Source organism: Melopsittacus undulatus, chromosome 1 (genome assembly GCF_012275295.1).
Source record: "Melopsittacus undulatus isolate bMelUnd1 chromosome 1, bMelUnd1.mat.Z, whole genome shotgun sequence".
Lineage (NCBI taxonomy): Eukaryota > Metazoa > Chordata > Aves > Psittaciformes > Psittaculidae > Melopsittacus > Melopsittacus undulatus.
The window spans coordinates 117691424-117716092 of NC_047527.1; the positions used below are offsets into that span (position 1 = coordinate 117691424).

General features: G+C 37.4%; 1 protein-coding gene across 1 annotated transcript in view; it reads right to left on the bottom strand.

The window, feature by feature from the left end:
• The window catches only part of MALRD1 (MAM and LDL receptor class A domain containing 1), a 246477-nt gene extending 236117 nt beyond the window's left edge, over positions 1-10360 (bottom strand). The window contains exons 1-4 of the mRNA XM_031052491.2: positions 10198-10360; positions 6394-6528; positions 1438-1532; positions 1198-1359 (exon numbers count right to left, since the gene is read on the bottom strand). Of these exons, the coding sequence (XP_030908351.2) occupies positions 1198-1359; positions 1438-1532; positions 6394-6528; positions 10198-10360 (555 nt within the window). The remainder of the gene's footprint in view (positions 1-1197; positions 1360-1437; positions 1533-6393; positions 6529-10197) is intronic.
• Between the last annotated feature and the right edge of the window lie 14309 nt (positions 10361-24669).

Consider the following 24669-nt stretch of genomic DNA (forward strand, 5'->3'; position numbering starts at 1 on the left):
TGATTACTGCAGTAAGTTTGACACATGCCTCTTTAAAGCTGGACTGTACCCATCAGTTCACTTTATACAGGCCAAAGGATAACAAGGTTTGAAAGCAATAATCCAATTAGAATTTGATCCAGCAATTTAGTGGAAGACAATACCATATTATATTAACCATTCCTAGACTCTCTCAATTTTTTAAACATGAAGGATGAAAAAAATAGATCTAGAAGTAAACCCTTCCAGTACAATCTCATATTGCTATACATACATTCATATCAGGTAGAGGTAAATTATTGACAAGTAGCGACATCAATACTTGTACTGAGTTAGGTACAGGTACCTCATGACAAACTCTCAATCAAGGTTGAACAGACAAATATTACTTCAAAAAAGCAGATCTTATTGGATGCTGTGGACCAATGTTACCTTTGCAGTCAAGTATTTATGCTACTCACGTGTTTATTGAATGACGTTGTGCTCTCATGCCTTCAGGTTTATGTGCTTTCCACAATAAATTCTATAGGAGGAAATGTCTTTGATTTTTTTCTCTCCTCTCCACTTTCCCTCCAGTGTTATGCATAATAGTGAGTATACATCATCCACATTATAGCCTAAGTTATATTTATTATGCTAATGTTTATGTAAAGACACATGTAAAAACATTGAAGTAAGTAGACTATGACACTTGCATGGCTTTTCAACAGATTTAAGCGAAATAAAATCATATGCATACGTTCCCTGATCAAGGTTCAAAGGCAAGATGTGTAGATAAAGTGACGTGTTTGTCATCTGAAGCATGTCACATGTGTGAGATATGAACAGTATCTTACAGTGTAGAATAGTATTTCCCCCCCTAAATTAAACCTTGAATTTATCGGTACAATCAGATTGCATCTAAGGGAATACTGTATTGAAAGTAGGGACCCCAAGTATATCACCTCTATTGGCAAATAGATAGTTTATGGTGCAGTGAGACAGTTTATTTAATATGCATGCACAGTTTAAGCAAAGTTTGTCATTAGTTTTACTGCACCAAGAGAAAAGAAGCAGCAATATTTGTTAATGGCAACTACGAACTTCCAAATGGCTTCCCTCCCTTTTACCTCATGATAATGCACTCCATTTAAAAATATTTATGTTTGAATTCTTAGAAACCCCACAATTTAGAAACCATCTAACAAGTGCAATTTACAGTGATCTCAATTTACCAACCTCATACTTTTCAGTGCTATTGATTGTGATGGTATTTGCTTTCCACTGATTTTGCAGTTCTCCTGAAACTTGCCAGATATTTGTAATAGTATCTTCAGAGCGCTTCTGAATCCCCACCATCAATGTTCCATTCATTTGGCTGATCCAATAATGAAATGTAACCTAGGACAAAAAAGGTCCAATTATTCTAATGAAGTACCATAAGAAACAATGAAATTAAAGGACTATGCATTGAAGTACCTGGCAAAAGTGTTCTTCATTAGTTGGAAGGAAAACATTGGTCCTTAAAGTTGCAGAAGAGGAACGTGTTTCAGAGGACAATGAGAGGAAATAAGCTATTAAAAAGAATAAAAAAAGCAATCTTAGAAGTTTGGAGAAAAGTTATGTAAAATATAACAGCAAACCAAGAAGTGGCTATAAATTAATAACTGAAAAAACAGTTAGCTTTTCCCCAGAAAAGATTCATATGATGCTTGGAGCTATTCTTGTGCCAAGTTTTCGTTCATCTTAAATATTGAGATAGTCTTGTTCCACATTCCTGATGAAATGTGATATAGGTTTCCAAAACATTTCATGTGCTGATGGCTTGAATACTCCGTAAGTGCAAAATTTTGCGACAAAGTAAGACTGACTCAGGAAGCTGAGCAAAGAGCTTACACTCCAATTACTGAATAGATCACATATTCCATGCCCAAACAACAAACTGTTCTGACAAACAATGCAGATTTATTATAACACTTCAAGTCTCTAAGGAAGTGGTGGAAGATGGGAGAGGAGGCTATAGTGGTAATGGTGTTCTGTTCCACAGGAGATGGGTCAGTTTTTTGGCTGCCCAGAAAATTGTGTCATTGCAGAGAACAGGTTGTGGCATCCCTGCATACACTCCAAATATAAAGAATTGTCTCCCGAATCTCCTCACTACCATTAAAGATACCATTATCTTTCCATTTACAGAAAACAAGGTGTCCTGGGTTCAGCAGTAGCAACACCTCATAACGCGCCCCACCCCGCCCAACCAAGCACCGACCAATACCTCCTCCAACCCCACAGTGAACTAGCCCTTCTGGGTAACTCTCGGTTACATCCTGGGTGCTGTGGTATGGAATACATCTTTGGCTAGTTTGGGTCAGGTGTCCTGTCTCTGCTTCTTCCTGGCTTCCTCTCCTCCCTGACAGAGCACGAGGCTCAGAGAGTCCTTGGCCAGACCAAACATTTGAGCAGTAACCAAAAACATTGGTGTTATCAGCGCTGTTCCCAGGCTGAAAGTCAAAACCACAGCACTGCACCAGATACTAAGAAGGAGAAAAATGACTGCTACTACTGAAACCAGGATACAAGTCTAAATCAAAGCTTTGTCTTACTTGGAAAGATAACAGCTGAACAAGCTAGTGAAATATTCTTGTTGTTATGCCTTTTGACCGATTGTGTCCCTTCCTGATAATATTGTTTCAGATATTCCAAAAGATAGACAGCAACCACCCTATTTTTGGATAGCAAATATTTTAGGATTTCAAATGCTGCTAGTCAAAATTTTTCTCTTCCTGAACATGAAGATTTTGGAGATGTTAGATGTTAAAGGATGCAAGGAAGTAAATAAAATAGATCATAAAAAAAATAAATGTTCAGCATGGGGTTTTGCATTTTGTGGGGGTTTTTTTTTGTTTTTTTTTTTTTATTTGTTTTGGGGGGGTTGTTTGTTTTAGGGTGTTTTTTTTTGGGCAGGGTTTTTGTTTTAGGGTTTTTTTTGAAACTGTTTTCCCCTGATATGACATGATTATGTAAGTGAAAGCATACAGATGAAGGAGAAAAAAGCGAAGTTGGACTGAAGGAATAATAGTAATAATAGTGAAGTCCTAAAAGCAAAGATTATTGCAGAAACCAAGTATCAGAGGACATTCAAAAACATCTGAATACTTCATTTACAAAACTGTGCCCGCCCTGACCTCTCATCCTTGCACAGAACTGGGAAGTCACTGACAAAGGCCCATAAGAGTAGTTCAGTGCTGGACCCAGCTGAGCTATCTCCCACAGAAGAGCATTCTGCAGCCTGCTATCAGATCACTGGCACGCATGGTTTTAGGCCTTTCATGACTGTCCATGCAACATTTTCAGAGCCTGCCAGCTGCAAGGATATTCTTCCTGCCCACAACAGATGGCTTGGTACTCCCTGACTCCAGTGTGTTTCAGTGGGTTCCAGCTTCCATAAATATTGCACTTTTCTTTAGTTCCCTAAATGTGTAAAACTCAAACAAGGTCAGATTTCACCTACCACAGTGATTTTACATTAAACCTCTGCATAGATAACCTGGTTTTACTAATTGAAAGCTGTTATGTTTTGTTTTGTGTTTAGTTTTGTTGTTCATTGTTTGGGTTTTTTTTAAGTGGTCTTGAAAACCACTATTCTGTTCAACTACATTTTTAACTAAAAAAAACATGAGAAGAAACAGAGCTAAACAATCATGTTGGGTTTGAGTAAATGATTACATAAATCAAAGGATTTACACCTACCAAGTGATCTTTGCTCTGCTTATGTGTGTGTGTTATCCTGATGGCAGGAACTCTTCCCTTTAATACTCTGCCATAATCTGCTCAGTTGTCATCATACAATATAATTTGTTTTTTTAAGCAGGAACCAACATAAAACTGATTACATAGTCTGTTGAGTCACCAGCAGTGGAAAAACTTGAATAGCTGCCATAAGAACATAAATATTTCCTAGGTGGCTAGAACCAGCATTCAGAAAATGAGTACAGTTTAGCCATTCTCTAGGTGGAAAAACAAAACAACCAAATACATTTAAATCTTCTTAGCCATTCAGTTCACAATCTGAGTACAAAGCCTCTTAAAAAAGATGAAAAGGTAAAAGTATTCAAGCTTTCTATTAACTGATCAAAATAACTTAGATTAATATGGCTACCACACAATTCAGACCTGGAAGGTGCAATGGTGTCTAAGCTCCCAAAACAAGTAAATGGGAAGATACAGGTGACTGAACTGCTTGCTTCCTCTGTAACAAACACTTGCAAATTGATGGTTTTACTGGCTTTAGGTGTCTGCATAAGTTAACTTTTCCCCTCCCTACCAGTTCTTCACAGGATAAGGATAACTTATTTTATTGTTTATAAGAAAATCTTTCAGGTCTTTGCTACATACTGATGTGGTGTATACTACCAATCAAACAGAAACCCTAGAAACTACAACTAGAGTAAGACTGTTGCCTAGTTAGATAACTTTGATTCTATCCAAGAGTTTGCTATCTATTTTATTCCATAGTATTAGTCTCTTGTCTGCTATGAGAATAGCTGTTATTATTTTAACCATACTGTTTCACATCTTACATACTTGAAATAAAGCTCATGTTTATGGAAAAATATTGGTAGTTACTCAAATTTTTATGCCAGTATCACCTTAAATCAACATTTATTTAAGAGCAACCTTCTTTTCAGCATCAAAGTGTGTACATCAGGATGTGCTCGAGAGCTATATGCAAGAAAAAATTAAGTTAGAAGCACATTGCATAAAGTTTCCTAATTATAGACCATCGGGAAAATTGTCAGCTGTGGAACAAGAACTTGCAGGAAAACAGAGTGAGGTTTTCTGCTGATTTTTTTCTACTTTTTTTTTTTTTAGTTCTGTGCTATTTTAATTTTTCTGATTTCTAAGCAAGTTTCCCACCTTTAAACCACCAATTTACATTAACCATTATATGGAACTTTGTTTGGCAACTTATGCAATGAACAGGAGGCATTGCTTGCTTCAGAACAGTACAGATTTTCACACTCAGATATAATCATAGGTTAGGAATGAGATTAAAAACACTTTAGGCTAATCAGTCTCACGACACTTTCATCTCTCATAAGGTAATATTCTGTACATTCCCCAGCATCGCATGCCTGCCTTCAGGTGCTTGTCCTATTGAAGCACTCCTTGTAGACAGGAGAGGTGAGAACGAGTGGGTAGAGACAAAAAGAATAATAGAAAATATGGAGAAGAATATTGAAGAGTTTTGTGAGATTATTTCAACAAGCTCACATCTTTACTGCATTATTAGAGGTCTCCATCAAATTCTTTCCCTCCTTCCTTGGTTTCTTATAAACAAGCCTTCTAACAGCTTTGGAAAGCAGGAGAGTACTTGCTGTAGCTAAAAAAGTTGGCTCAAATTAGCTAAAAAGATATGAAGAAAATTGTGTGTTACAGAAGGAACAAAACAGGTTTTGGAAAGCAGGATTAAATTTGGCATTTGGAAAGGTATAAGGGACATATTTTGTCTGAGAACAAAAGTGTGTTCTAGTTTTGTCTGGGATAGAGTTTATTTTCTTCCTAGTAGCTGGCATTTTGCCTTTAGTCTAAGAACAAGGCTGATAACACACCGATGTTTTAGTTGCTAAGTAGCTCTTACCCTGATCAAGGGCTTTTCAGTCTCATGCTCTGCCAGTGAGGAGGGGCACAAGAAGCCAAGAGGAAGCAGAGACAGGATACCTGACCCAAATTAGCCAAGGGGGTATTTACACCACAGCAAGTCATGCCCAGTATACAAACTGGAGGGAGTTACCCAGTTGGGACCAGGCTGGATATCAGTCAGTGGGTGGTGAGCATGTGGCTTCATGGTATTTAGTTGCCAGCTGGGTTTAAACCACAACACGGGGACAATTAATTACTTAGTTGAGACAGCCTTTGATGCAAAATGGAACTGTAATAAGATCTAGAGAGGAGCTGGCTCAAAAGATGCTCTTGCCATCCACAGATCCAAAGTAATTTTCTCTCAAAGTATTTGGAGCAGTAATATTAGCCGTAGATGAAGATACACACACTTGCATTCACCAATCCAAGAAGAGATGAAAGCAAGTCTCAAAATGGGGACCCAATACTGATTTCTAAACTTTGCAATCATCAAGACAAATTATTACCCTATATCTCACAAATGGGCAAAGGTCACTCAGGCAGATAAACGTTACTGTTAATGACTGATTACTTGGCTCCTCCATGATAACAAAAGTAGCTTTCTGGAATACAATATTTTTTTTTCCTGGAATTCTGGGTTAATGTAATTCCGACCACCTAAAAACCTGGACACAAGTGCTCAGAAAACATGCAGCAGAATACAATTGAACTATCAAGAAATTAGTAAATAAGCAATACAGAACTACATAACTTGTAAGGGCCCATACTTCCTTCAAAGGATAGGAGGATTCTTACCACTGTCATTCCCACTGTGGTCAGAGTATGGTGGTCCCATGCTAGAGAGGCCATTTCTTCTTATCCATCCAGGCTGTGAGTTCAACTCAAGAGCTTTGCATAGGTCACTTTCAAAGTCACACTTAAAGGAGGAACCTGAAGTGAAGCAAAACAGTCAAAACCTCAAAAACAGAAGCAAAAGTGTACGTTCTCACCATCAGTTGCTATTTAACTGGCACACCAGAAACACTCCAGATAGCTCCCTAAAAAAGTGAGCAACAGCAATTTTAAATCATAAAAAACAGAAACAGGGCAACAGAACATCAACAAGAGAATGAACATTGAAGAAAAAAGAACACACAAAAAAAAGAAACAAAAAAAAACCCAAAACCAAACCACCCACCACCAGAACAAACCACCAACTTCCCCTACCCAAAGCCAAACAAAACACAAACTAGTCTGTATATATTATATCACTATAACATATGCTTGTTGTTTACAAATACATGTGTAGCTACCTACTTGTAGGAACCTCTCTAAACTCATAATTTGCATGCAGAGACTGTTCTTAAAAATATACTGCAGGTATTGGCTGAAGAATTTCAGTATCTTCTCTGTTTATCCAGGGCTATTGCACAGAAAAACAGACTTGACACTAAGAAATAACCAGCAAACCAGCTGAATAGCAGAAATGTTTGGGTTTTTTATTCCACTGCTGTTTATTTCACCATTTTGCAATATGAATTTTTAGGAACTTGGAGTATAAACCCAATTCCAGACACCACTTTGCTCCCCCTCCTCCATGGCATCATAACAGAAAGGCGAAGACTCTCATCATCCAAGAAAGGCTAGCGTGTGGGACTGTCTCCACATTTCACATACTGCGTGGAAACTTTCAGTTCAATTGCATTTTTTTCTCACACAGCAGAGGAGAATGGGTTAAGATAGCCTTTTAATCAGGATTCTGAATAGACATAAGAGCTACAATACTTTCATGCTCCTCTCAAATTGGTGTGCACTCTGGGCCCCTGTTAATGCTTTTTACTTATTCTGTATTATCACAGTTCACTAATCATTTTAAATAAAGTTGCTACTGCAGCATTTATAGTCACACTATATGATGTTCAATTTCATGGCTTTCATATTCACATCAACTTACTGCAACAATTAATTATAAGGTGAGAGGAGAAAACAGATAATTCACATAACCATTCCAGACTCAAGTTAATGTGCAGATAGGTTGGTTCATCAATCAACTGTTTATTGTGGCTTTTATGTCTTAGCTTTTTAAGTGGCTGAAAAGCATGTCATTTTCTCATCAAAATCAAACACAAATCTGAGGTATATCTGTTTCACATAACATGAAATGCACCAGATCAGTTTCAATATTTCCTCAGAAATTTTCTCATAGCTGAAAAAAATTAAAATCAGTATTTACAAATAGCAAAACCTGTGCCTTTTAAAATAAAAAAAATAAAAACAGAACAAAAAAAATTAAAAAAAGTCCAAACCAGAACATTTTTTCCAAGGCAATATTCATTTTCATGGAAAATATAGCTTGAAAGCAAACATTGTAAATTTACTGGTAGATAGATTCATAAAGACAAAGTCACTGCTTAGCGAGAAAAACGCCAGAAGGAAGGAATGCGTTCTAGATAAGGATGGTTCTAGATACTTTTTTTTGCAGAATTTCCTGTGAAAAAAAAAAACCCTAGTATTTAAAATAACCACTATGGAAAAATCCCAAGTGGCACAGAAACAGACTACAGCTTAAGGTTCTGTTTCAAGCGTGTACGCATATAAAGTCTCAGCTTGGGATATTCTGAGAGCAAAATATTTTTAAGAGCACTTAGTTATCAATCATCCCCTGGTGAATATTTTGCAATGGTTGGTCAGAGATAAGAGTTACTCTAGGGTTTATTTTTCTTCTTTTCTAATGCTTTGGCAAAGCACAAGACATCCATGTATGAAGTCCAAAATGACAATATAAACACACCATCTGAAATTTCAACTTGATATATTTTCACTGCAGAAACTCCCTTAAGACAGAGTGCAGCCCATAGAAAACAGCAGGGACCTGTTATGAACATGAGACCAGAGAGCTGAAACCCAAGCAGAAAAATAATTTTGCAATGATCCCAAATGAGAGGGGATGGTAGCAGGATGAATTTTCAATTTGACACCCTGATCAGTATCTTTATGTCTGACAGACAGCTTATCTCCTGGAGTAATCCAGAACATTACCCAAGCAGCCACAGCATCCACAGCCTGTCACTCAGAGGCTAATTCCACACCTCATGTTCATCCATACTTTAAATAAAACATTATTTGGCATTGAGGTCTTTCACAGAGCTCATAGGCTCATTTTTCTAAACTAGTCTTTGGAGCAACATTTAATTTCTATACTTCTATAAGAGCATTTATCTATAGCACTATTCCCTCAACAAAAAAAAAGTGTAAAGAGACTCCATAAAAATTAATGAAAGAATGTATCTCTTGCTGCATATTCTGCAGTCATAACAGAAAATGCTGCCTGGAGAAATGCTCTTTCTAGCAAAATCAAAAATAAGCACTTTTAGGATTTCAAGGCTATGCAGTAAAACATAACCATCTCTTTTGGTACTAATAAAAATACACATTAATCTGAGACATATTAGTCACACATCAAGGCATTCAACAGGTATATTTGCAGCCATTGGCATTTAATACATTTTAGTAGAGCACAAGAAAGTTATGAGATATACTGATATCCAATACAGCTTTTTAAATTTCTTTTTGTCCCTTTGCAGACAGGACAAGTATCCTAGAGTTGACTCTAGACTCCCATTACAAATACATCTGCATCATATTTGGATAAAACACAGAATCGGATTAAAAACACATGTATCTGAGTACACAATTGTAATTTGTGGAACCTGGATTTACTCGTTTACCTAAATTCACAGATTTCAACTGAATTCAGTGATCACTAACATGCTTTAATTAGCATTTTTTCAGCGTGCACAGATGCACACAGGCTCACCTAAAGACAACCTACTTAAAGCTAAACCTTAAAGCCACCCCAAAATACAGTAGCTTCCTCTGTTGCACAGTGAGTGAAACAACTCGGACAAGCTTTTAGTTAAGATTAGAATTTTTGAGAAATCTCTTCTTTGCACTCCAAAACAAAGATCCTCAAAGATCAGGACTATTTTATGCGCTGTAAAAAAATAATTTCCAGCATCATTTTATGTTACAGTATTCTGGAGAAAGATTTCTGATGCAAATTTACTCAAACACTAGAAGCTAAAATTCACTCTCATTGCTCAGGTCTTTCCTTTAAGGGAAGCATCAACAACTGTATTCATAGCTTCTGAATGTGACAAAGTTTAAACTGGGATTATCATTTCAGGAACTGATGAAATTTTTCACCTCTAATCTAGACTTAAAAAAAAATGCGGCTGTTGCTTATACTTTGATCTAGGTATCTGGGATGAAACCCAAGTTTCAGCAGAAAATTTTAGCACAAATTAAGGAAAAAAGATAATACTCATTAAAACTCCATTGAATTTATGAGGGCAAGAATGAGGAAACACTTGCTTTACTACCCCACATCCATATGAAGACTTATAAAACTGTTGCTCTGTATAGAGATTGAAAATTAAGCATGGAAGAGAAAAAAAAAAAAAACTGAAGCAGGAAAAAAATGTCTTAAGAAAAAAGCCCAAACAAAACCCAAAAAAACAATGAACACCAAACAAATAACAAGGAAGGAAGAAAAAAAAAAAAAAAAACAAAAAGAAAAGTCCTTATATCTCACTTGTGTTGAAACCCACCGAGACTTACCTTGTTTCTCATTATTGCTGTCTCCACACTGGTTGTTGAAAACACACAGTTCCACAGATGGAACAGAAGAGCCATTATAGCTTTGGCATTCACTTCCTGTAGATGACTGAGTACCTGTCAGAGCAAAGCAATATAATGCACAGAAGAATATTAATCTGTTCATGAGCTATGTTACTATCCAAGCTTTCACTTGGAAAAGAATTACTTTAACTGTCTAGTACTGGCCATAAAGAGTCTTTGAAAAAGTTGTGTTTATACACATCTCTTTGAAAGACGGCTTTAGAACCTCACTTTCCAAATCTGCAGCTTATGGGAAGTACAGCTTATGCAAAGCAGTGACTTTCAACCCAGTGTGTTCTTGGATAATATTTAACTGAATTATAACACTGTTTTATGACTAAAATTTTTGGTGCATGCTATGCAAGTCAACTGTATATCATTAACTTACCAATTGGATTTATTGCCCAATCATCTGCAAATAAACTAGATAACAACAAGTAACTAGAGTAAATTATGAAGTGCCCAACATTCATAAAGATATCTCTTTCCTCATAAGGATTTGACAAATACTTAAAAAATTTTGGAAGAGTTTGCACATCAAATGAAGAAAACAGCTGAGAAATTCCAAGTTGATTTTTTTTATCAAACGGATTGTGACTGATCTAAGGAGTCTGAATTTTCAGAGCCTGTAGACATTTGATGCTGAAAACTGAAAGTGGTATCTATTTGCTATTTACTTGGCCTACAACTATAAATAATGACTGAATTAGAGTACCCAGTTGTTAATGGAATCCTATCTGCAACCACAATTTGCATAAGTGCATGAAAGGACTGGCTATTAATGATTACTTTTCAAGTTACTAAATTCCTTCATTTTTTGGAAAATAAAAAAACATTTTGTGTGATATCACTAGGGTTTCCCAAGTTCAGGAAAGGGGGGCTGGGAGGGGGCAGGAAAAGAGATACCTAGATACCTGAATTCTTATGAACAGTGATCAGTAAGATCATATAAATGAGCACACTCAAAATCATGATTTGCCACCCATTCCAAGCATCCACATTTAGGGGAAACTTCCATCAATACCAACCCATCAATACCAACTCTGACAACACAGTCTCTGTCCAAGTTTATTTATACATCCTACCCACCACCCCCCCCCACATAATCTGTATAATAATGACTAGCTCTGAAATAGTACATCTAAGTGTGTAGTCAGGTGACACAGAAGTTCCTTATTAAGCTGTCAAGAAGATTCGCATTATGTAAATATTTAAAGTGCATTATATAGTAAACCAGCCAGGGCTCGCGCAGTAGAGGTGGGTATTACTAAAACATTCTCCTACAAAAAAAAATTCCATCAGTGCAAGAGACAGAAATCATCACAGTGATTTACAATCCTTTTGATAAAAATCAACTTAGAATTTCTCAAGTGTGTTTCACTGAAACACAGCAGTTCTGACAAAGCTTTTACATGGATGAACTGATTACACTGATGATCTCTAAACTGTGGAGGAGGAGTGGAGAAGAGATACTGAATTAGTCAAAAATGTCAGCCTTGTGAGAGATTAGATCAACTTGCTTCATTGAGTCTAACAACACAAGAAAACAGCAAAATAATATTAATGAATTACCTTAATAGTTCCTAGGGGAAGGAAACATAGTAGGAAAGGGAAAAGATGATTGCAAAAGTTAAAGGATGGTATTTGCCCAAGGGTAATGACTGCAAAAACTAGACAAAAATAGGCTGACAAGAATGTAAGCCTGGCGCACTCTGATCAGGAATAGTGGGATGAAAAAAAAGTCTAACTACTTTTGTGACAAAGTTGTATGACTTTACTAAAAGAATCATGTTGCCCAAGTGGCAGCTTGTAATACGTAACTAATGCCAACAGGGATTTCCTCACCTATAAGTTCCCAAGATCAAATATCTGTAACACAAACAGCACTATGTCTACCTGAACTTGCCAAACAGCTCCGACGAGCAGAATTAAAACAAGGTGCTGACAAGGAAACAGTGGTATAGTATCTACAGAAACAGACAACTTATGCCTGGAAGCATATCCATCATTGCAGATCCATATTTTCTAATCTAAGAAATGTCTTCTCAGGGTACATAGACTACTACTCCAACATCGCCTAAGGGTCACAATCCAAGGTCTGATGAAACTTTCTATTATCTCCAGCACCAGAGACACACATACGTTTATTGTATAAACACATCACTTCTGCCTAGAAAGCATTTTCCAACTCATCTGGTTCAACTACACCTTTTTTAGCACTATCATTCCATGGTTATCATTTTAACATCCTCAGGTCATAGACCTGATTGGAAAAATTCCTGAAGAAAAGCAGAGCTCCTAATAAATTAAGAGTTTATTGATATACACACACATACATATATTGATATATACACACATACATATATTGATATATATGTGTATATCTCAGAGTTCATAAAGAATGCATACCATTGAATTGTTTGCTTCCTTTTTATAACTATAGCTTAGATTAAAATCTTATACAAAAAAAACCCTACTATTCCATATATCATATTACTACATTTGTAAAGGCTTAACTATTTTGTGATATTCAGCTACTTTTTTCCCATTTTCTCCAACATATGATATTTCATCTTATTTCTTTCCCTAAATCTTCTAAAACTCCTCCTCACACTGTTGTACATCACAATGACATTTCCCAGTCTTTCAGCTTTCTCCCATTTTATTAAAACTTCTGCAACATTCTAAATTGTTCTCCGACTTCATCTGTAGCATAAAATTTGTATACAAGCTCTGTAAGATGATAATCTTTAGGAGAAACTGGTATCCATTTCTATTATACTCTAAAACATTAATAAGAAAAAATTGCGAGACCCAAAAGAATTCAGGATCACCATAAGATTTGTTATAAGTGAAAATATACGAAAGTCTTCAAATACTCAGAAAACATTTAGGGTGTTATCCACGGATTGGAGGAGGAAAGGGGGAAAGAGGAATAAAAAAAAAAAAAACCACAAACAAACAACAACAACAACAAAAAAACCCACCAAAAAAACTCCAAACCCCAAAGCAAAAACATGAATCATACCCAAAACCCCCAAAATATTTCATTGAAGACCTAACAAAAAGTGCAAAACCAAAGAAAAGGTGTCTTTTTTGCAAATGTGTGGTTAAGCACAAGTAGGGAGAGCTCAACAAGTGCAGCAAGTGAGCCCCCTTGTCAACTAACACCACCACTACCAGATTTTCATTGCTTTGGGAAACATGCAGACAAAAAGATGGCCAAGAAACACAAAAAATTCCATGGAAAAATACAAAGAACAAACACATCAAGCGCTGAATCACAGGCACCCCAAAAGCAGAATCAAGATCTAGAAAAGGAGGAGCAGAGAGAGAATTAAGATTTATAAAGCCATAAAAATATGCAGGATGTCAGAAAAGCATAAGCATAGGCAGTAATCAAAGGGGTTTTTTGAAAGTGGTAATGAAATTCTGCAGAGACACTGAAGACTAAGAGGAGAACAAGCAGATTCAGGCACTTCATCTGTTTTGAAAGTTCATTTAGCAAACAAGCAGTTCTCAAAAGGGGAAAAAAAGTTAAAAACCAGCTTGAATTTACATCAAGGCTGGATTTATCTGGTTTAGCCTAATTAATGTTATTTAAGCTAATACAAAATAAACTTGCTGTAAATGAAAAAAGACCACCCGTTCATCCTTTCCACTTAAGTTTATTGAAAAACTTTTAGACATTTAATTTATGTTTTTTTTGTAAAAGATAAGCCTATAAAGAAGTCCAAACAGGCTCTGAAACACGGCCAGAAAAGTTTTGCATTTTTAAGTCTATTTTTCATGTCAACAGAAAGTTATCTGCTTAAGCAGAAAATGGATTGCAGTCAGTAATACTCCATTAAGTTTTTGTAGAGCCAGTTATCAACACAGGAAAAATAGGAAAGAATTCAACAAATGGGATTAGTTTCACCATCTAAAGAACAGTGTTCAAATTATGGGGTCACTACTAACTTTTTAGTGAAAGTCTTACAGAATAGAAACAATCAAAATTTTATTAAATTTAATCTAACCTTTTAATGACAATATAATAACATTTTTGTATGTTATCAGAGTAGGGAGCACTACAGCACCAGTGTATGCATTTTTAAGCTTTTTTTTGCCCTGCAGAGTAGGACTTGGGGGTGTTGGTTGATGAGAAACTGAACATGAGCCAGCTTCAGTGTGCGCTTGCAGCCCAGAAAGCCAACCGTATCCTGGGCTGCATCAAAAGGAGCATGACCAGCAAGAGTTTGAATGAGGTGATCCTGCCCCTCTACTCTGCTCTCATTAGACCTCACTTGGAATATTGTGTGCAGTTCTGGTGTCCTCAATATAAGGAGGACATGAAATTCCAGAGGAGGCCTAAGAGGATGATGAGGGGACTGGAGCACCTCCTGTATGAAGACAGGCTGAGAAAGTTGGGGCTGTTCAGCCTGAAGAAGAGAAGGCTGCGTGGAGACCTCATAGCAGCCTTCCAGTCTCTGAAGGGGATGCCGGAGAGGGACCCTTCATCAGGGACTCTAGTGATAAGTCAAGGGGGAATAGGTTCAGACTTAAACAGGGGATGTTTAGATTAAATATGAGAGAAATTTTTGTCCAAGGAGGTGATAAATGCTCCATCCCTGTCATTGTTAAAGGCCAGGATGAATAGAGTCTTGAGTGACATGGTTTAGTGTGAGGTGTCCCTGCCCATGGCAGGAGCACTGGAACTAGATGATCTTAAGATGCTTTCCAACCCTTGCTATTCTATGATTCTGTACTATTGCTATATCTTATTTTCTCCTATTGTACAGTTTTAGTAAACACCATTAATTTTAATAGAAACAATCCTCCAAATTTATGCAAAAATAATTTTATTTAAGTATTAAGAAAAAGATTAAAATTGTACCTTTTAAGTATTCACAACTATTAAAGGCTTCATTTTGAGAGCTCCTTCCCAAAAATGTTATCTTTTTTATCATAAAAATCACTCCAGTTTTCAATTGTCAAATTGAAAGTAAATGATGTCTGCAAAGTGGAAGGTCAAGCAATTGCAGTACCCCAAATTGATCGGTTTTTAAACAGGAATTGACAGAATTCTTTACTTTGAAGTGGAAGGCAATGACAGCACATCATCTGCTTCCACTTAAGTGATACTAATTCAACACTTAACTTGAAAGGGGTCTAAGATATTAAGACATTTGATTAGGATTCCATGCAAGTGTTCTTAACACCCACCTCCATTTGCTAAAAGAAATTATTAAAAATTATGAAGAGTTCAAATTCAAGTCTCATATCTTTCAGTGTTCAGCATGAACATCACAGTTAAAATTAGTGATGAAAAGATCAGGTCACAGTCCTAGATCATTACAGACTGAAACAAGGTAACACTTCAGGAAAATTTCTGGCAGCATAATTCCTGTCTCCGTAATGACAGACCATAGCACATTCAAGAAGAGATACCAGGTGCTGATAGAAGAGAAATGAAATCAAATAATCAATAGGAGACAGAAAAGACTGAACCCCATGTGAACCCTGTGCTATATTTTTCATGGTACCTAGAGCCTGGAGAAGATATTTCAATTCTGAACTGTTAAAGCTCAGTAGAACTGTCCTTTTCTCCCTCAACACTTGAAGTAAGAGGGGGGGAAAAAATTACCAGAAGTACTTCTAATCCATGAAGCAACATCCTTGCAGAAGCAAAACTATAAATTGGCATGAAGTAACTCTGATCAGGAAAAAATAAATTTCAAACGCCTATGTACTATATGTTTCTTCAGAGATTGGGTGCAACAGCAGAATAATTACTTTTTCAGCATTTACTTTCCAGTCCAAAAGCTCACCATCGATTTCAACACATACTGCTTCCAGATGCTTTTCCAAGTCGATGGGAAATTCTTTCTTCCATCACATTATGCCAAGCATTTTGGTTCTGTTTTCTGCTATAAGAAGCTCCCTGCTCCTTTAGGTTGTCTTCACCAGTAACTAATTTATAAAATAGCACAGTTGCAGAGCTGTGGAGTAAAACTCATAGGGCTGAGCCCCATTATGTAACATCTTATGTATCATAAGACTAAATGTATTTCACAAGGTGTTTAAATCTAATGAGCTCCAGTCTCATCCCATGGACCCAAAACACCCATCGGTCCAAGATGTATTAGGTGTTCTCCTGGAGCTCATCCTCTGTTCTAGTCTCATGCAAAAGTATCCATTTCATACTCTCCACAACTGGCTGCTCTGCTTTAGGTCAAACTGCTCAGAAATATCTGGGACATTCCTTTCGATAATGCACCCCTCACTGGAGCAAAAATGCTCTTGTGCTAAACATGCTTCATGCTCTCCAAACAAGAAATGTCTTCCCCTCACCCACAAGAAATATAAATGGATATGGCTTTCTTGCAAAGTTTGGAGAGAAAATATATTAAAAATTAAACTGGAACCAAACTAAACAGTTCTGCTATTCATTTCAACTGTATACATTTGATGATTCATCTATTGTAACCTTGGTTGCTAGAGGTTGAGCCAACAACCAAAGACTTTGCAGGTAGTAGAGGCAGACAAACACTTTTCCAGGGCAAGTCACCCAAAGATATCTCTGAGTGAAACAACTCCTTCAGAGATACCTGAAGCTTACTCTGGCATCGCTTCAAGGTGTGCAAGTAAGGGCAAACAAATCCTTCCCATGGTCTGTTCATAGATAACATTAGCTAAAAAAAAAAAAAAAAAAAAGGGAAGATCAGGGAAAATCTGGAAGTAAACAATCTCCATGGGCTTATCTCCCGTAACTGGAGAAAGAATCAACACAACCCAGCATTGCAACTTCAGCAATATTTATCCCTAGCCCTAAAACATGCCCAGGTGCCCAAGAGCTTGAAATTAGGCTGTTAAAACCTAGATAGAGTTTCAACAGAGCAAATGCATTAGTAACTAGACTGGAAATGAATACATCTATTCACTAGGTTCTCCCATATTTCTGAATCTGGCTTAAAGACATCTCTGGCATGACACTGGTCCTGAGGGTTTTTCCAACAGTCGTTCTTGCTTCTCACATCACTAGATTTTATCTCCACAAAAAGATACAAGAAGCGTGTTACTACAAACTTTCCTGATCAAAACTCCCATTTACCTCAATTTCCTCATCTGTAAACAGATAAGTGGTCTGAAAACTTCTGTATTGCTCTGATACCTCCCGACAAATAAGACTAAATAAAAACTAATAGACCCAAGTAACTTCACCAATTGTAAGTCAACCTTTAATATAAGGGGAATATCTTGAAAATCAAAGAAATAATGTTTCACTAAAAGTGAGAGGGATACTCTCGAAATCAGAGCTGGAAAGTAATTGAAAATGTGACATTCTCCACGGAAAATAGGCCCTTCAAAACTTACTTTTAGTGCAATTAATACCATGTTGAACTTTATGCAAAAAAAGACACATGCATGGTTTTAGAAAAGTCTCAGGAATTAAAGCAATTGAGAGATTAATGATAGAAGCTCAACACACAGTGAAATAGTGTAACATTCAGAGTGCGTGCTTCACTTGGAAAGAATTAAAATAAATCACAGGTCACTGTGTGGTGTCTCAATAAACAGCTTTGTCTCAAGTTTTACATTCTTAGTTATGCTTCTTAAGTTAACCCAGGTAACATTAGAAATATTATTTAGAGTAATGACTTTTCAGTTTGAGCTCTGCAATACTTAAAGCAATTTCACACTTCACAGAACAACAGGAAAAATGTTATTTTTATTATTTTGTATTCTACCATCACAACAAAAATACCCATTTTTTAAAAAAAAAAATAATGTAATAATTCATCTAGTCTAGATGCAATAGTTCATGTGAAATCTAATAGATCTAATAGATCATCAGAAGGTTAGAACTTTCCTTACTAGTTCTAGCATCCTGTTAACATTGCTTTGCATTTCAAGTACTTTGCTTACAGTGAAAGATCATCAGTGGGTTAAGCAAAGAAATGAAAAACCAAAACAAACAAACAAAACTGCCCCCTATGCTCTTCCTAAACAGGCTGCCATTAAGCCACATTAATTTTCCACTATCATAATAATTCTTAGAGCAGCAGCTGTAGATACTGCTCAGAGAGTTCTTGAAACTTCCCCAAATGCTATTTCTGTAGCCACCCCGGATAGGGAATTAATCAGAAACACCACCATGCCACTATTCCCATATCCCAGACATACAAAGCAGCACCCCAGAGATTGTGATTCTTTCTAGGAAAGTATGTGGAGTTCACAGGCTGAATGAGCCCCAAACAGCTAAAAGAAGTATATAAATCTCACCAATCACTGGAAAAATAGCTAAATCCCATTCACAGCCAGAAACTCCTAAATACTTTATTTTAAAATGTAGCCTCCAAATCTTGCTGATTTCCTACCTTCCTCCTACAGTTCTTACCCAACCCATTACTTCTCCCCAGGTGATTAATCAGGTAATCCACTACCTCCATTAAAGCAAACAGCTTTCAGCTGATGTCTTGGAAAAAATATCATGATTTTATCTACAAGCTGTATAGAAAATGGATAGATTTTCTTTCCTTGTAAAAGCTTGACATGTCAGAGAACCAATGCCAGAGCAGCTGCCAGGGCAACGGTCTACCACCATGGGGGTTGCTCTCCTGCAGCAAGAAAAACTAGCTCCAGAGTTGTCTTGAATGCAATTGGAGTATATCAAAAACCAAGATAAAAAGAAATGCTTTCTCATCCCATCCATTCCTCTATGAGATGCACCACAAATTGTCAGACTGAAGCTGACAAAGGTGTGATTGAGGTTTTACATCATCCAGTGTATCCACAGTTTAGAATAGTTGCTATTTTTCACAGTTACATATTGCCTACCATCAAGCAACAATAGTTTTCAGTCCTTACCAGACTTATAGGATGTTTCTGTTGAATTATAAAATTTAAAAAGAATGGGTATAAATAATGACAGGTTATTTCAAAGATGGCAACAAACTTTTATTGTTTTTCCTTATAGATTTTAAATTCTAGATAACTTCTATGAATTAGGTATTTACCACATCAAAAAGACAATTCTGGGTGGACAAATACCTACACGTAATTTTTTTCAACTACATAAACAGCATCTCCATTAAGCAACGCTAATGGAGATTTTAGCTGAAAGATATCAAATATTCAGGAAAAATTTGAGTCTTGAGAAACTCTAAGTTACGCCAAAAATTTCCCTAAACTGATAAACATTTAGAGGTCCTCCACACCAGCGTGACCTAGAATTGTTCCACCCCATTCAATAGCTGTATTTTAGTATCAAATTATTTAAAACTGAAATATATGAAATTATTACACTCAAAATCTTGCAAATATAGTACAAAAACATAGAAACATGGCACTAGGAATGTTAAACAGTTCAATTTCTGTTTTAATAGCTGTCCTGTGCCACTCCACAGGTGCAGAGAAAGGTGATCTTTTACAATATTCTGAACAATTACAGAAGAAACCACAGGCCCTCCAGAGATAAAAAATAAAGCAACAATTAATTTTATTATAAACATTCCTTAAAACTGTGTCAGGAAAAACAAAAGTCTCAGTCTCAGCAGGTTCTTATAAAAGACATGAAGTAGAAGAAAACAGAGAAACAGGCTTACTACCCCATAGGTCCAGCGATGTATTCTCAGCAAAAGAAAATAATTCACTTTAAATCTTTTTACTTAATGGTAGTCTTTATTGTCACTGAATCTGGAAGAGAAAAAAAAAACAAAACCAAAATAAAATACTACATCATACAACTACCCGAGAGCTGCCTTTTTATAGAGTCATGCTCTTTAGGGTCACACTTTCATGGACTCCTCCCTCAGGTGGAGACTCTTTTTCAGGTGTATCTGATGAGCTCCACACCCAGTTAGCTTTGAGTCCTGGTAAGCACCTAAGTGCCTGCAGTACTGTATCAGGGCAATTAGTCGCCTTAGCAGTTAATCTTCACCATCTCAGGGCAAGCAACACAGGAAAGCATCCTCCACCTTGGTGAATTCCCTGCCTGCTCTGCCCCCTGCCTTTTCCTCAAGTGGTAACAAGGCATTAATTCCTATTTTTGAGCTGGTTTGAGACAAATACAAAAGGGTCTCTGGAGCACCACAATAGTCCAAATTTTCTAAGAAAATCCTCATTTATCCAGCAGATGTACATGATTTACATGACCTTCCAGGTGTCTAGTCCTTTTTTTTCCCGTTGTGTTTACATTTAGTTCTCTGAGTCCTAACATCAGTACCTTCAATCTCCCTCAAGAAGAATGGGGGAATATTAGTTCCCAGATGAAGTTTGAAAGTCATGGAATCATAGAATCACAGAGCAGTTAGGGTTGGAAAGATGACCTAGGTCCAACTCCCCTGCCATGGGCAGGGACACTTCACACTAAACCATGTCACCCAAGACTCTGTCCAACCTGGCCTTGAACACCGCCAAGGATGGAGCATCCACAACTGCCCTGGGCAACCCATTCCAGTACCTCACCACCCTCACAGTAAAGAACTTCTTCCTTATATCCAAAACTTCCCCTGCTCAAGTTTGAACCCATTATCCTTTGTCCTGTCACTACAGTCCCTAATGAAGAGTCCTGACCCAGAATCCCTCTAGCCACCCTTCAGATATTGGAAGGCTGCTATGAGGGCTCCATGCAGCCTTCTCTTCTCCAGGCTAAACAGCCCCAACTTTCTCAGCCTATCTCTATACAGGAGGTGCTTTGGTCCCCTGATCATCCTCATGCACCTCCTCTGGACTTGTTCCAACAATTCCATGTCCTTTTTATGTTGAGGACACCAGAACTACACACAATATTCCAAGTGAGGTCTCATGAGATAAGAGTAGAGGGCAGGATCACCTCCTTCGACGTGCTGCTGGACACACTCCTTTTGATGCAGTCCAGGATACAGTTGGCTTTCTGGGCTGCGAGCGCACACTGAAGCCCACTCATGTGAACTTTCTCACTGACCAACACCTCCAAGTCCTTCTCTGCAGGGCTGCTCTGAATCTCTTCTCTGCCCAACCTGCAGCTGTGCCTGGGATTGCTTCGACCCAGATGTAGGACCTTGCACTTGGAATGGTTAAACTGCATGAGGTTGGCATCAGCCCACCTCACAAGTGTGTCAAGGTCCCTCTGGATGGCATTCCTTCCATCCAGCCTATCAACAGAACTGCACAGCTTGGTGTCATTGGCAAACTTGCTGAGGGCACACTCAATCCCACTGTCCATGTCACTGACAAAGATGTTGAACAAGACTGGTCCCAACACTGATCCCAAGAGGGACACCACTTGTTACTGGTCACCAGCTGGACATTGAGCCATTGACCACAACTCTTTGTGTGCGGCCATCCAGCCAATTCTTTATCCACTGAGTGGTCAAATCAATGTCTCTCCAATTTAGAGACAAGGATGTCATGTGGGACAGTGTTGAACGCTTTGCACAAGTCCAGGTAGATGACATCAACTGCTCTACCCCTGTCCATAGCCCCATCACAGAAGGCCACCAAATTGGTCAGAAAAGATTTCCCTTTAGTGAAGCCATGCTGGCTGTCACCAAGCACCTCATTGTTTTTCATGTGCCCTAGCATGCCTTCCAGGAGAATCTGCTCCAAGATTTTGCCAGGCACAGAGGTGAGACTGACTGGTCTGTAATTTCCTGGATCATTCATTTTCCCCTTCTTGAAAATGGAGGTTATATTACCCTTTTTCCAGTTGTTGGGAACTTCACCTGACTGCCATGATTTTTCAAATATGATGGACATATCATCATGGAAGTCATCCAATATTTCCAGCTTTCTCAGCTGGACTACATACATTTCTCAGACTTTTGTTGTAGAGCATGCACTAATGGGCTAGGCTACAGTGACTTAGCAAGTAGAAAAATGTTAAGCTGAAACAGGACAAGACAAGCCTTGATGAATCCTGAGACCCTATAAAATTGTCATGAAGGCTATGGCCTGTGACTAGGAATAGCAAATATATATGCTGGCTTATGCAAAAGGGTCAAGAATAATAATATATTTTCACATTTTTATCTTTGACCGCTTCCATATAAGTCATTCAGACCTATTCCATGAGCCCTCTCACACAAATAGTGAGTGGAGCTTTCCACCAGTGGCACAAAATTTTAGATCTACAACTTTAAAATCTTCAAGATATGGTACCTAACACTGAAATTGAGCATATTTCTATTCCCTGTAAAACTCTACTGATTAACAAGACTTCTGTTTGTCTTATAAGGCAAATAGCCTCACTGATTACAATTAAGAAAATCTGAGGAATTAGAGATAATAATGAAGCAATTTCAGTATAACTTTTATAGAAGACAAAGTCAGAAATCTGATAGTAATCAATATCAAAAGACGGTTTCTTGACAGTAGTGAGAGTTAATCTTCAAAGTTTGGTAAATGGATACTAACTGATTTAATGCATATTAAAATTCTAGTTTAGATAGCAAATTCCCAAGACACAATAAATTGGACATCCATTACTGCAGGAAAATTACATTTTTAGCATGAATTATGTAGAAATTAGGTAACTCATCAAAGAATAGATGTATAAATTAATAGCATGTAAAGTTACAGTATAATTCACAAACAGATAGGAATTAATTTATAACAAGCAGTTTGTTATTTTCCATACACATGGTAAATTTAGACCACACATTAGAGTCCATCTTTAATATTCTACTAAGGTTAGAAGAAACAACTAATTAATGGCAATTAAACTTAGAAAAAAAAAAAGAATTAAAAATCTAATAACAAGGTCAAAAAATACCCCAGTATTTGAAATTAAAGTAGTAATAAGTTCAGACTAGTCTGTAAGTATGTACCCACACAAGCTTTCTTTAAAACTTTTAATAATCGAAGTTTTCAATTAACAAAAGGAGTCAGAAAAAGTATCAAGACCTTCCCAAGAAACAGGTTATACCCAACTACCATCATGATTACCACTTTACATGTGGGAACAAGAAGTTAGCAAAATCCCTAAAGCAAATTCTCAGGAGATTTAAAGTATCAGAGCGCCTCTAGATTTTTGTTGATTTATTTCAAACTTTACTGCTCTTCAGTACCCTTGTTTTTTTGCTGAGGCTGTTGCTAGCAAGGCACTAGGTTTTGGTTGAGACATAAGCTCTGGACAGCTTTGACATAGCTGACTCGTTTCACTCAAGACAAGCAAACAGCAACTGACAGATGCTAGTGAATTTCAGCCCCTGGTGGCCCAAATGCAATGTTTACAGCAATAGGTGAATACACTGAGAAAGTAGGTAACACAAAAGTTTCTGGTACAGACCTACCAGTGTAGATCTATAGTGTGGCTGGCTGAAAAATATGCAATAAATGTGAACCAATGACTCAGGTAAAATTAGGGGCTTCATTTCCAAATGTAACCCAAAGAATTCTGAATAAATAACTCCAAATCAAAGAGTTCAACTAGAAACATAATACAGAAAGATCATCAGGAGATGAGAACAAGTGTCAGAATAAAGCCCGGTACTGCAGCTGGCTGGATGCAGGTACAGGAGGTATTGACAGAAATTAGACATCTCTTTTAGGTTCCCCCCTGCATGTGATCCATTTCCCCTCCAGCAAATGGATCACTGACAGTGATCCACACAGACTGCCAGTGTTATATTCCTTCCCAGAAGGAAAACCAGGCCATGCTGGGGGAATAATATCTACCAAAGTCTAGAAAGACAGTTTGGAGGCAGCCAACCTGTTCACTGTATATCAACCTGGAAAACCCCAGCCTTTTTCTGATCACCCCAGGACTTGAGCACTGAGAAAAGCTTGGGCAGAAGGGGAAGCCAAACTAACAAACATCTTTGCTAAAACTTCTTGCCCTGGTAGACACAAGCCCCTCATCAGTCAGGACAGGAAGCTGATTTTTAAGAAGCTAAAAACCTGGTAGTTTGCATCAAATACAGTATAGTATCTCCCCAGCATATGAAATCTGAGCAGGTTTTGAAGATGGCAACTGAAGAGGAAACTTCTGCTCTCTGGTGATGAATTAAGTTCTGAGAGTGTAATCAACAGCTGTGGAAATATATTTTCTCTGGATTTTTTTAAGAACTAAAAAAAACACAAAGTCAGAACTTGCCAGCGACATCAAACTAGGCCCCCATTTAGAGCTTAATTTTGTGTTTAGCTTTATTTGATGGAACTGGCTTCCCAGGGCCTAATAAACATGGATGATTTCTTGGGTTTTGGTTTGGGGTTTTTTTTTGTGTGAAAAAGGAGGCTGGAATCTGAGCTGTTTATTTCCAGTGCCTAATTTGTTACTTTCAAGACACTGAAGCCCTTAGCATCCCTATACACAAAAGAACATAGTGATACATACTATTGATGCACAATTTAATCATTTTGGACAGTCAGACCAGATGATCAGACTAACCTGTTTTTTTTAACTCGCTGTCTTCTAAAAATCAAAGAGAGTGCCAGAAAATGAAGCTA